The following is a 13,332-nucleotide window of genomic DNA, read 5'->3' as shown; positions in this document are numbered from 1 at the left end:
TCATGTGCTCTAAAATAACTATTTGTATCATATTTGCTCAAGTGTCATCATTTTTATTTATTGTTTTTGTTCATGTTGCTTGAGGACAAGCAACGACTTAAATGTGGGGGAGTTTGATATGCCGTGATTCGGTGTAGTAGATTAAACTAATTATCGCACTTTAGGAGCTTGAAAACAACCATTTTTAGTAGGTTTGAATTATGTTTTCTTAAGTTTTTAATAAGTTAATAAAATTTACAAATTAAGTTTTTAATTGACCTTAAGGGCCAAATGAAGCCTACTGGTGAGCTAACACACGTTGTGAGTGTACAAAAGACATTTAAAAGCCATATTAAATTGATACTGATCGTACGTCGCAACAAGGGATAACCGATGTTGCAACATATGGAGTAGAATAGGGAAACCTCAAGACTGCCTTTAATGTCGCGACACAGTCATGCTGTGTCGCGACATACCCCTGAAGATATCCCAAAAGGATTACATTGACTACTATGTCATGACACAGGTCCTGGTGTGTCGCGACACCGACTCTGGGATGGAAATAAAATACGAAATAGGGGTTTTTGGTTTTCACAATCAAACTTAAAGCTCGGGAATGTCAACTAACCTAGGGTTGAGGATGACGACCACCTGAACTTTATAAATAGGCTCCTTTGGCACATTTTATATACATCATTCACTTAGCCTAGATTTTCTTTAGTAAATTTAGTTTAGTTTTTCTTTTGTTTTTAAGTTTTATAATTTATTTCTGTTCTTCTTCGTTTTTCTTAAGAGATCTTAATTGTGGAAAGCATTCAAACTTTGTAGATTCGTGATTAATCTCAATATAATCAGACTCTTCCATATACTCTATACTATCGATTTAATTAGAATTTTTTCTCTTTATATTCATTCTATATTGTCTATGAAAACCATGAGGAACTAATCCCTCTATGGGGGATTAGCGAGTGGAGGTATGATCTATTGACTGTCTTGTAGGGTTACTCAATGGATCAGCTGTTTGGGAAAGTAAGAACATGAAACAAACCCTAGGTCTGACAACCCCGAGAAGTTATCAAGGTGGGAATTAACCCAAAGTTGTTATGGCCCATCCGTGAACACCTACCCTAAGCCAGTTTGGATTGTGAGGCCGAAAGATAAGTAGTCCTTGCTGACTCATTATGTTAGTGGAAGATCGGAAGATCTTGCTGGGGGTAGGGACTATTTGATTGATGAGGAGCCTGAAAAGGCAATTGATGGGGATTACCGAAGCGAGCTAATCACCTATAATTAAGATTTGATTCATTCTCCTTTCTCTATCTGTTGAAGTCTATTTATTTTATGATTTTTTTTATTGTTATAAAAACCCTAAAACTCATTTATTTTATGATTCATACTATAACTAATTTAAAGTACTAATTAAATCTTTTAGTGTTTAGGTTAGAATTGATCTAGCACTCGCCTTTCTTGGGTATGATCCTTGTAGTACTCACTTACTCCATTGTAAAACTATATTACAACTAGACCCGTATACTTGCAAATACTGCCTCGTACTTCCATATTTTATAGCAGTATTCACAGTCTGGACGTTTGTACGTCTGGAGGTGGTTAATATATGTATTCAAATACATCTCGTCCCCACACTAAGGTCTTCGAAGAGATAGTGAATACTCAATGATCCGCAACAGATGTTTGATCTCGAAATAAGATATCATAATCTCCACATCATCAACTATCTCATACACACACGCGCATATGATCCTATTATCATGCCAACTATATCCTAGCCTTTTACTAAGTTCACACGGGTATCAACCGTTCATATATCATAATCTCATTCCATTTCATCATCAGGTCATATGCATATATATAAATATTCAATATCATATTACACATCATATATCAATAATCTCACAGTCTTTTATACTATATTTAGTTCAGCCCAAATTCAAGATATTCAATGTCATTCAATATTGTAAACACAAATCAATTCATATAACTTGTTATTATAAAATTCATATCATCACATATTCCACACCTTTGTTCTATACCATTTCTATCATCGATTCATAATATATGAAATCTATCAATTTAGATCTTAGCTATTTTTATTTTATTCAAGTCAGTCAAATTTCTTAATATTCACGAATCAAGTCATAAGATAATTAATCATCTTACCTTAATAAATAATATGCCACAATCATACATGTTTGTATATATATATATATATATATATATTACTCGAATCATAAAAGTACAAACTGAATCCTCTCGTCACTCGTCAACGACTCTCGCGTTTCCTTTCCCTCTTGACGGCTCAATGCCATCTTTGCCTATGTTCAATAATTCAATAAATAAAATCATATCATATCTCATTCAATTTACATTCAAATACAAAGCCAAACATATTTTGTAGTTTATTCAATTTAGTCTTTGTACTCGGGATATGCATATTTTTTCAATATCTAGCTTTAGATCAAGATCCGATTTTACATTCTTTTAATAGGGACCCATACTTCCTATTCATGATAGATTTTCAATTTATTCAATTTGTTCCCTAATGTTACAAATTTAACTGACAAGCTTATTTAACTTTACAATTTAGTCTTTATCATGATCTACGCTTAATATCTATAAAATTCAAGCCTAATTCAGCAATTTATTAACAATGACAACTTGCTAAAAATTCAACAACTGAACAAATTGATATATGAGTTAGTTAAATCAAACTCTCATAATAATACTTTTATAAAAAAAATTTACACAAAAAGAGCTTAGTTACCTTGAAAATTTGCTTGTTGAAGCTTAAGCTCCAAAAATGGAGTTTTCTCCCGATTTTATTCTTCGAGGGAAGAAGATGAATACTCATCTTTCATCCACTAACTTGGCTTTTATATAAAGGTTATATGTTAATTATCTTTAATTAATTAATTTATTAAGCTTTATTATACTAATAATCATATTAATTAAGCTAGTGGAAACAACCATTAACATCCAGATATATAATGATTAAATAACTATTTTGGCTGTTTGGATAATTGATATTTATGTTCCTAATTTTTTTCTTAATTAAAACTCAATAGTTATTCAACTTTTACAAATTAGCTCATAACCTTTAATTAATTAATTTATCAGTTAAATTACTTAATCTAACTTTATTATAATTTAATATTAACCCTGTAAATATTTTTATTTTATATTTATTGACTCGGTTTACAGAAATGTGATTCTAAAACCGTATTTTTCGACACCATTAAAAATTGAGTTGTTACAATCCTAATACTACAACATACTTGAATTCCAAGCTCTAGCATATACGAGAAATACTGTTGGTTGCTTCAGGACTGAAAGGGGAAATGAGACTATGCTTAATGCAGGACTAAAACATTGGTCGCATTCTCCTTGGCAACTGCGAAAGCTGAAATTGGATCTTTAAACCATGGCTGGATGATATTGCAAAGCTTCAACATTTGGTAACAATGAATTAAAGTAAGAACTAGAGATGATGTCCACTTGACTTCATGGAAGTCAGAAAATGGACATCTTTTTGTTCTCGTTTTAAGTTGTTAAATATCTTAACGGTTTGTACTACTGCCTGTTTAATTAACAACATACATGTGTGTGTAAATATTGGTGGAACTCTAAACGTGTGAATATAGAAGTGACTACTCTTTTTAATGTTTAAATGTGAGTGTTGCATGCATACATTAATTTATGTGATGTATTTGACTAATTAAGACCTTATACTATAATTGCAAAATTTTCCTTTCTCAAAATATATAATGAAATGATTTAATATGCCTACAAAAGGACTCTAAATTTTAAAACATATTTTTTTTTCCTAACAAGAACTTGCTGGCTAATTTCTAAACTGGAAAAAACACTTTTCACAGTATTATCAATTACATCAAGTACAACACTTGGTGGAGCAAAAACTTGTTGACATCTCACTAGGACATGAAGAATCCCAAGCTAGGCTTGGCTTCCAAGCATCTCCCATAACATTCATAGGCAAAGGCATACTGATGGGAAAACCAATGGACCTAACACCACCCCACTGATCGTCACCATGGCTTCCAACATTCAAGCTTTTAAATAGGGAACTTTCATGGTCTCCACCACTCATCATGTTGTTCCCTTGCATCTCATGTGGCAATGTCCCTGTGAAGCCGCCACCAAAATGTAAACCATCTGTGGCCCTACCACAGTAATGATCTCCAAGCATGGAAGATAACATGTTTAGCAACATGGAAGTAACATCAACAGCTCTGGAATCTGTTGAGGTATGGTCAAGAGGTGTAAAAACAAGACTAGTGAGGTCCCCGTTTGACATTGAATGTTGAGGAGGCTTGTAAGGAACAAAGTCTAAACTGGAAAATGCACCATTGGATGTCTGCAGCAGGTCAACATTAAGGTTTAAACTGGTTTTTGCAGTCAAGGGCATGCTAGGCAACTCAGATATCGATGATGATGATGTTTCAGGTACTTGAGAAACCCGCGATTGAGAAAGTGCTCTTTGAGCCGTGGAGTTGGTTTTCTTGAATATCCTGCATATCGCCCATGCATCCTGAAAATATATATACAATGATTGATATATAACAATAAAAGAAGCGAACTAGACACTGATTGACACCAGCTTTCGGATTCAAACCCGTACGGATTCAAACCCGTACTTACATTGGGAGGAAGGGTTTTCTCTAAGAATATCTTGGGAGGAGCGGAGTCAGCAAGAGAAGGCAACCTAAACTCATGCATCATCCAGTCAGTTTTGACCCCTTTGGTTGCTCTACCTTTGTAGAAAACAAGAGATTTCTTCAAGCCAATGCATTTGTTGCCTTCTGAGGAATATATGGGGCGGTCAGTGCCAGTGGCTTTCCAAAACCCTGCACCAGTTACTCGGTTAGGCCTTGCACTGTTTCTGTATTTTCTATCCCTAGGACAGTAAAAATACCACTCTTTCTCTCCGGTGGTCGCCATTTCTTCATAAAAAAATACGAACCCATGTTAGATTCCACACTATATAAGAGCTTTAAACACTAAAAACATATTTGTATGTATGTATGGTATTAACTTACTTGGAAGATCCCATGGATCATATTTGTAAATGTCTAGTTGCTTAATAAATTCCATTGAAGGAGGGCGCTGTTGTACTTTTCTTTTAAGATAAAACCCAACAAGCTCTTCATCAGTTGGGTGAAATCTAAACCCTGGAAGCATTATTTCTTCCATTTTATCAGATTCACTTCTCTCTTTCATTCTTTTTTTTTTTTTTTTGCCTTTTTCTTTTCTATGTTAAAAAAACCCTAGAAGGAAAGAAAACGGAGAGCTTGACAGTGAAGGAAACCTTAAAGAAACAACTAAACTTTAAAGAAGGGATATATTATGAGCTCAAAGACAGGAAGTTGAGAGCTTAAGTTTTCACTTAATTTGAAGCCAATATATGCTTCCTGAGGAGGGTTCTTCTCTCCGTAGAATCAGCCGCATTTTATGGTGACTTTTAAAACCAGTGTCGCTATACGTGTCTTGCGAGGATCCTCTTGGCTGACTAAAACAAAGAAGGGGTTAATTTTATCACAAGTCCTCAATATGGATAAAATTCGTGAACCTACAATATGTACAAATAACAAATTGGATATATTGCGTTAAGAAAAACAGAGTTATTAAAATTTAGGAAGATTAATTTTTCTATATGTCATATTCAAATTGTTTACACGTACATGTATGTTTAAATTTTTATCTATATGTTTTATATCAAACTTTAAACGAACATATAATACTTAAGTTAACAGTTAGATTGATAGAAAAGTCTGAATAATATCAACAGTTTAAAGATTAAATTAAAGTTTAAAAAATAACATCTTATAAAATTAACCCACAAAAGTGAAGGGAATGGCAATTTGGGAAACTTACTCTTACTTTTAACTATAAATAATTACCAAGAAAAATAGATTTGGTTCAAGAGAAAGCGACAATCCAATTCTTAAATTACTTGTACCTTACTCAGAACCAAATTAAAGGATTTGATTAATCCAAATGGAAGAATCTCAATAGAAGCTGAAAAAATCAGCATTATGAATCTGGGGATAATAACATAACTAATATCTTCAAAAAAAAGTTAATGCAAACCCCATGATATATTTATTTTTGCCTATCCAGTTTGAAGTCGATACAAAAGATACCCAAAAAAACATATAATAATTTTATGGTCTTTGGTTGAATTCTTATATAGAAACATGGACCCAAACCAACTCCCAATACACACAATTCAATAAGATGAAATATAATACATAAATATTATAATATTAAAGTACTATAAAGTTCCTATGCAAGTGTTTCAGAATCCAAAAATTCAGCTTCTATTCCATTCCCAGAGCTTCTATTCTACTGATTTTGTCAGATTTATAATATATAGTATTCCCCGTATCAGTAAAGAGATAATATTATAAACACAAATTAAGGTGGTAATTCATCAAGTTTAATGCACAAATTAATTGGGACCACTTGCCCTAAACTCTGAACATCTCTGTTGACCATTTTTGGTGAAAAACTCGCCTATCATTCAGAGTTATAGAATTCAAACCCCTAAAAACCAAATCATTTGACTTTCTGGACCTATATCTGTAGACCAAATCAAGACCAAAGGCTTTCACAAATAACCTTCATTATTCTTTCATCATACTCTATTGTTTAATTTTAATAGGCTTATTTCACTTGCATAGTTTGCATATATAATATGTACATGAGTATGGAAAAAGGAATTTAAATAAATAATGTAGCTGCATTAGACACACTTATATCGTATCCTACTCATACTCTAAATTCATCCTCTTCGATATTTCACTCTTAATCCATATGTCATAGAATATAAATGCACATTGATATAATTAATGGATTGACGTTGCTCCAAAGGAAAAAGTTGAATCTAAAAGGTATTTTGATTTTTCTAATATAATTAAAATTTGTATCTGATTTTATTATTTACTTTTATAATATTATTTTTTAATTCAAATGGTTCACACTTCACATTGTTACTTAAAAACACCACCTCCAACTAATTATCTTCATGCGGATCTTCTTCTTTTTCTTTTTTTCTTTTTTTTTTTTTTTTGTATTTTAAGCATGGATGGTAATATAGTAGATTAAATGCAGGGATTGCCTTCTCAATCTTCGCACATGTTTATATGGATATTAAAAATATCTACACCTCTCTTTGTTAATAATTTTTTAAATTCATTTATAAAAATATATTCATATTATTCATGAACATTGTTAGTATCAATCATATGTTTCAATCACACCGTCAATTCTGATTCACTTTGCTACTAAATGGTTGTGTAATTTATTGAAAAACATGAAACTAACAATTTGATATTAGAGGGAGTGTCCACTCCCTTACCCATCAAATTTGTGTAGAAAAAGTTTATATATTTAGGTGTTGGCAGTTTATTGAATTTTATATTTGGTCTATTATGATTAAATGGTGAATATTGAGCCCATTATGGAAGATCACTCTCCTTGGGAATACAAATATTTTTACTTGATTTGGATCGAAATTCTCCAAGGCAATCCCTTAATGGATTTTGGATTAGATAGTGATTCTGTTGATGAGATGTCAAGAGTCCATCTTTACTTCATATGTTATTTAATTATTTTATATTACTCTTGTGGTATACTATTTAATTGGGATTGTATTAGATCTTATATTGTAAGCAAGACTCGAAATCAATGTCTATATATTTGAGAGACTTGCCTAGGAAAATATACTGAGCGTTAAGCACTTAATCTATTCTTGAGAGAATGTTTTTGTAAGATTGTTATTTTTATAGTGAAACATATTGTTGTGGTTTTACTTGTTGTGATCATAAGGGGTGATCATAATGCTGAGAGTATTATAACTTCAAAGTGTAAGGGTGAGAGAAACGATCATGCTGTTGTGTGGTTGAGTCGGTTCACTTTGTAATTGTTGAAGAGAGTGAATATTTTTCACCGAGTTAGGCTTCGCAAACGTAGGGAAATCGAATTATGTAATCATCTTCTTGTGTCTTGTGTGTTTATTGTTTTTCATTTAGTGCTTGGAGAAGTGCCCACCATCTCAGTAGTGGCAAAACTAGGGGGCTGGCAGGGGCCCCAACCCCCCTAAAATGAAAAAAATTCCATATGGCCCCTTTAAATTTTTTAAAATTTTAAATTAGTAAAGGTAAAATTACACTTTGCCCCCCTAAAAATATAATTTGTTTTCATCATTTAAAAATTATAAAGATTAGTCTATTAAAATGGTGGAATTGCATTTTTGCTATCATAAAAACTACAATTTAATTTCGGCCCCCTAAAAAATTTTCTAGTTTGGCCCCTAAACCTCAAGCACCAATTTGGTTGAGCAACTTTTGCTCTTAGCAATGCCCTTTTTGCTAACACAATTTGTAATATATGTTAGCACATTTTGACACATTTGTGTATCTTTCTATATCTCTTTGAGAATTTTGAGGAACAATTATATGGATATGATATTGTTGAATATCATTCAATGATTTTATTTGAAGAATTTATGTGTGATCAAGTTAACATATTTATATGGACATGATATTGTTGAGTATCATTCAATGATTTTATTTGAAGAATTTATGTGTGATCAAGTTACCATATTTAAGGAGATCTAATTTTTATAGAAGTTCAAATTGAGAAGATCTTTACTTATATGATGTCATATAGAAGTCTAACTAATGTACAGTTCTACTAGCATATCCTATTCACAGTAGCTAAAGTTTACAAGTCAACAATAATGTTTAAGAAGACATGTATGTTGTGTTATGTACTAATTGAAATATCATTTATTTTGTTCATTGATAAATTCATATATTATTTACAATTTTTTTGTGCTCAGCAATAAAACACTATTTATTCAAATTCAAGTTCAAAATACAAACACAGGCTAAGAACTTGATATAGGAAATGCCTAGTGTAACACCCTATACCCGATCCGGTCGCTCGGCACGAGCTAGAAGGTATTACAACTATAACACTTTGACATCATTCAAAAATAATTAAAAATAACCAAATAATTAATTTACAATCATTTTCATGTTATTCAATCAAAATGAGACTTAATTTGCGTTTACGGAACATTTAAAACAAACCAGAAACAATATTGGATTAAAATAAAACTTTTACAAAAATTTGAGTAAAAAGTGAAAACAGGGGTCACACGGCTGTGTGCCCAAGCCGTGTGATAGAGCTCAGCCCATGTGGCACAAGAACACGGTCATGTGCCAATTCATGTCATAATACTTAAACCGTGTACTCAAGGGTCACCCGATCGTGTCTTAGGCTGTGTAACTCAATATGACCGTCTGGACAAACCTGCACCAAAATTTAATAGGCCATATGGTCGTTTATGTAACAGTGTGGGGCTTACGTCATATGGCAGACCATATCACAAACCGTGTACCCAAAAATACCTTCAAACTAAAGCCATTTCACCTACACTTCCTTAGACACCAAGCCATGAAATTACCATCACATAAACCTCTTCAAAATGTACCAAAATATGCCAATTCAGATCTGACCTATGTGTCTAACCAATATGCCTTCATTGGCACCATAATCTAAGCATAAAAAACAACTATACAAACCAAGGCACAATCAACATGTTAACTTTATTCAATCCTCAATTAAGTCTCAAATAACATATGCCAAATATACTTCAACCAAAGTTCATAAGTTACCAAAGTAAAATGGTCATTTCAACAACAAATCTTCAAGAAAGACATCAAATGATAAATTACCATTTCATGAAACCAAAACACAAAATGCAAGTTTACATCTAAAATGACACAAGTCATCACCAAGTTATTCAATAACATAAACATATCGAAACCCTATTTACATGCCACTTATAGCCGAGCCAAAATAAACAAATAGCTATCGAAAGAGTTGTCGGATAGTATGATATCTAATGATGTTCCAATCGACAGTAAGAGTCCAACAATCTATAAGGAAGAAATCCAAATAGAGTAAGCTTGCGTAAAGCTTAGTAAGTTCGTAAAACATAACATCACATACCTGTCAATTTAATTGACAAATCATACATAACATAAAATTAACATTCCTTTATCTTGTTTCATCATTCCAACTATACAAAATGATTAAGCCTGAACAGTTCATATCACCAATACATAACATGTTAAAAATCACATACCTAGACATAATCAAACAAACATAATTCATCATGTTGTAACACCCCTAACCCGTCTCTGTTGTCGAATTAAAGTTACGGGATATTACAATATTAAGAAAACTATAATACATATCACAATCCAAAATATTTATTTAATCACCAGTAATTAGTAATTATTCACTATTCATAGCTTAAATACTAAAACAGGACTTAAATCAAGCATTCGGAACCCTAAAATCAATTTAGAATTGAATATGGACTAATCTAAAACAAAATAGAAAAATATGACAAAAACTGAAAATAGGGGTCACATGGCCATGTGGCCAGGTGTAACGAGATTTGTGCAAGTGTACATAGTCGTTAAAGTAATAAGTAAGTAAAATGAATTATCGTCTCCATAGGGATCGTGTATGTTAATCGATTAATTGCAAAATTATAAATCACAATTTGATATAGAAACTCAATAATTTTTTATAGTGATGATTAAATTAACTAGATGCAAAAATTGATCCCTAATGCAATTTTTATGCAAATTATCTAAATGTATGAATGAATGGCTTTAGAAACAAAAAAATCAACATAAAATAGGCTACGATAATTATATTAATCAAATGAATTCATTTTCATCATGCTTAACAATGTTCGGAAAACATTCCATGGCAACTCTATCTTTCACGAGTTTGGAAACCAAATTAAGTCCTCTTGAAATCTTTTACTTAGTGAAATATGCATTTTACTGATCATATTAAACTAAGGGTTTCTTTGTATTTATGCGAGGTCACAGATACATTTACATTTGCAACAATTTAATCACATAAACCAAAAACTATGTAAGATAATAGAGCTAACTAAAGATATTATGAACCTCTAATATAGTCGGGTTTCATAATCTAAATTGAACAATACACTTTTCGATTATGTGTCTACTAGTCGTCGTCTCGTCACATCACTTAGCTAACCTGAATGTACCCAATCACGTATGAATGAAATACATCTTGATTTTAATTGAAAACATGATCGACTGAGGCACAAATATGTTAAAAATGAATCAATAAATATTATTGAAATAACATAATCATCCTAGAAAAAATGATTTAACATATCATCGTTGATGTCAAAAACAATAAACGCATAGCAAACAGAAGTAAATTAAATAACAAGAGGAAAGAGTAAACTCTAATTCAATTCAGCAACCTTTCAGATCTTTTCTGACTGATGTGTTCCTTCATTTTGCTCGGTGCTCCTTTTGCTAAGGGTTTCCTAAGGTGACTGGCCAAAGAAAGGTATTGACAAAGCCTTTGTTGGCTAAAGAAAGGAATAGAGATGGATGGCTATGTAAAGGAAAAGAATAGGGAAATGGAAGAGAGAATGATGAATGAGAGATGAGTATAGAGGGATGTGTTATGAATGAAGGGATGATTTGAGAAGTGGAAAGGTACGTGGTATTTATAGGTGAAGGCAAGGGTAGATTTTTCTAAAAATAGAATTCAAAATCCCTCTTTTTTCTCTCATACATGGCCGACCACAAATTGTGGAAAAGAGGATGACTTGGTTGCTTGTTTTTGAATTCAAAACAATGCTATTAATAGCCATAAGGTGGACGATTTCAAAGACAAAGTTGGTGGGCCGATTTCTGATATTTTTCCAACTTCAAGAACCTTTAGTTAAATACCCCAAAGCTTATTCTTGGGCAGCCATCTATTTGTGTTGAAATTGGGCTTTCATTCCTCCTTTTTGGATGGTTTCTCAATCCAATAATTAATGAGGCATGTCCATCTTTTAGCACATTTTTCACTGGGTTAAATTAACATCCTTATGGCCTAGTTTTGCATGGCATTGCCGTCTAAATGAAGTGGAAGTGGAAGTGTGCATGTCCATGCACCATTTATGTTAATCACATCTTCCATGGTTCTCCTGCATAATGAAAATTCACATATTAATATTTAACATGAAAATAATATAAACTATGTACACAAATCAAGTAATTAAACATAATTTCACATACTTTATAAATTCATGTCCAATATTAATAATTAAGTAAAATTCACTTATTTTAATAACAATTACTCAAGATTAACATATTTATTAAGTCAAGATATGGTAAAAATATATAGAAAAATCCTATATAATTTTGACTTTACGCACCCCCAAACTTAAACCATTGCTTGTCCTGAGTAATGTTCATGGACAGCACAACTGCTTTGCTAAGGCAAATTTTGTAATATAATAAAGCAGCATCAGTCTTTGCACATAATCATGCATCAACAAAGTCATGCTCAAAAATAATTTTTATTAATAAGTAGCTCGAATGCAAATATTTTTCCCAAACTATATACTAAGTACAACATAATGTCATAGTATGCATGCATTTCCAAATCATTTATAATATTCACCAATCAATATGCTTTCCTTATCAACTAAACATAGCAATCACAATGTTTAATTATTGGTCTTTATATGTTGAACTTAGCAATTCCTCTCCACTAATGTAGTCGGTATAATCATGAAATCAATAGGTTTTTTATTAGGTTATAATGGGGCTAGGTTAAAGGTAGGGATAAAGAGAAGTGAATTTTTAGGTTCAATCATCTTAACCCTAACTTTTTTTTGGATCTTTTTGCACCCCAACCTTCATACAAATGGGTCTTTGGAACACCCCCAAACTTATTTCGAACTCATGCTCAACCCTTATTTTCAAACTTTGAGCAAACCTTTCTTTGCTTTTTATTCTTTAGAACAAACTTACCTTTGTTCTTCCATTCTTTTTTTTTAAACATGAGAAGAGCATGTACATCTTTTCTTATTTTTCCTCAAACTTTGATCACCAAGACAAATTCAGTTAAGATAGATGCAAAAGAACATGATCAAATAAAAGAGATGATAATACAACTTATGATGTAGGTAATTTGCAATAAACAGGCCATTAAGCTCAAAAATTAAGTTTCAAGGGTTAATTTAATAAGGTCAATTTGAAAGGCTCAAACGATCTAAAGAAAGTGTGCTTATATCATATTAGATTCTTATACCTCCTAGGATTTTGTCTCTAGAAAGTTGCTAAGTAAATTCTAAATACTTAAACTTTCACACATGTCAATAAAGAAATCAAATTTTCATAGCAAATACTACATAAGTCTAAAGAGCATACAAGCATTCCATCACTCAAGAACACATAAGAATAA

General features: G+C 31.9%; 1 protein-coding gene across 1 annotated transcript; it reads right to left on the bottom strand.

Moving 5' to 3' along the window:
* Nucleotides 1-3,868: 3,868 nt before the first annotated feature.
* LOC107919631 (protein FEZ-like) lies at nucleotides 3,869-5,309 on the bottom strand. The gene is given in 3 exon segments (NM_001327157.1): nucleotides 3,869-4,546; nucleotides 4,657-4,958; nucleotides 5,055-5,309. Coding segments are annotated over 3 exon segments (1,143 nt in total). The 5' UTR covers nucleotides 5,236-5,309; the 3' UTR covers nucleotides 3,869-3,886.
* Nucleotides 5,310-13,332: the final 8,023 nt, after the last annotated feature.

This window comes from Gossypium hirsutum, chromosome D13 (genome assembly GCF_007990345.1).
Source record: "Gossypium hirsutum isolate 1008001.06 chromosome D13, Gossypium_hirsutum_v2.1, whole genome shotgun sequence".
Classification (NCBI taxonomy): domain Eukaryota; kingdom Viridiplantae; phylum Streptophyta; class Magnoliopsida; order Malvales; family Malvaceae; genus Gossypium; species Gossypium hirsutum.
Note: the sequence above shows the minus strand (reverse complement) of the source record. Positions and strands in the feature narration are given on the sequence as shown.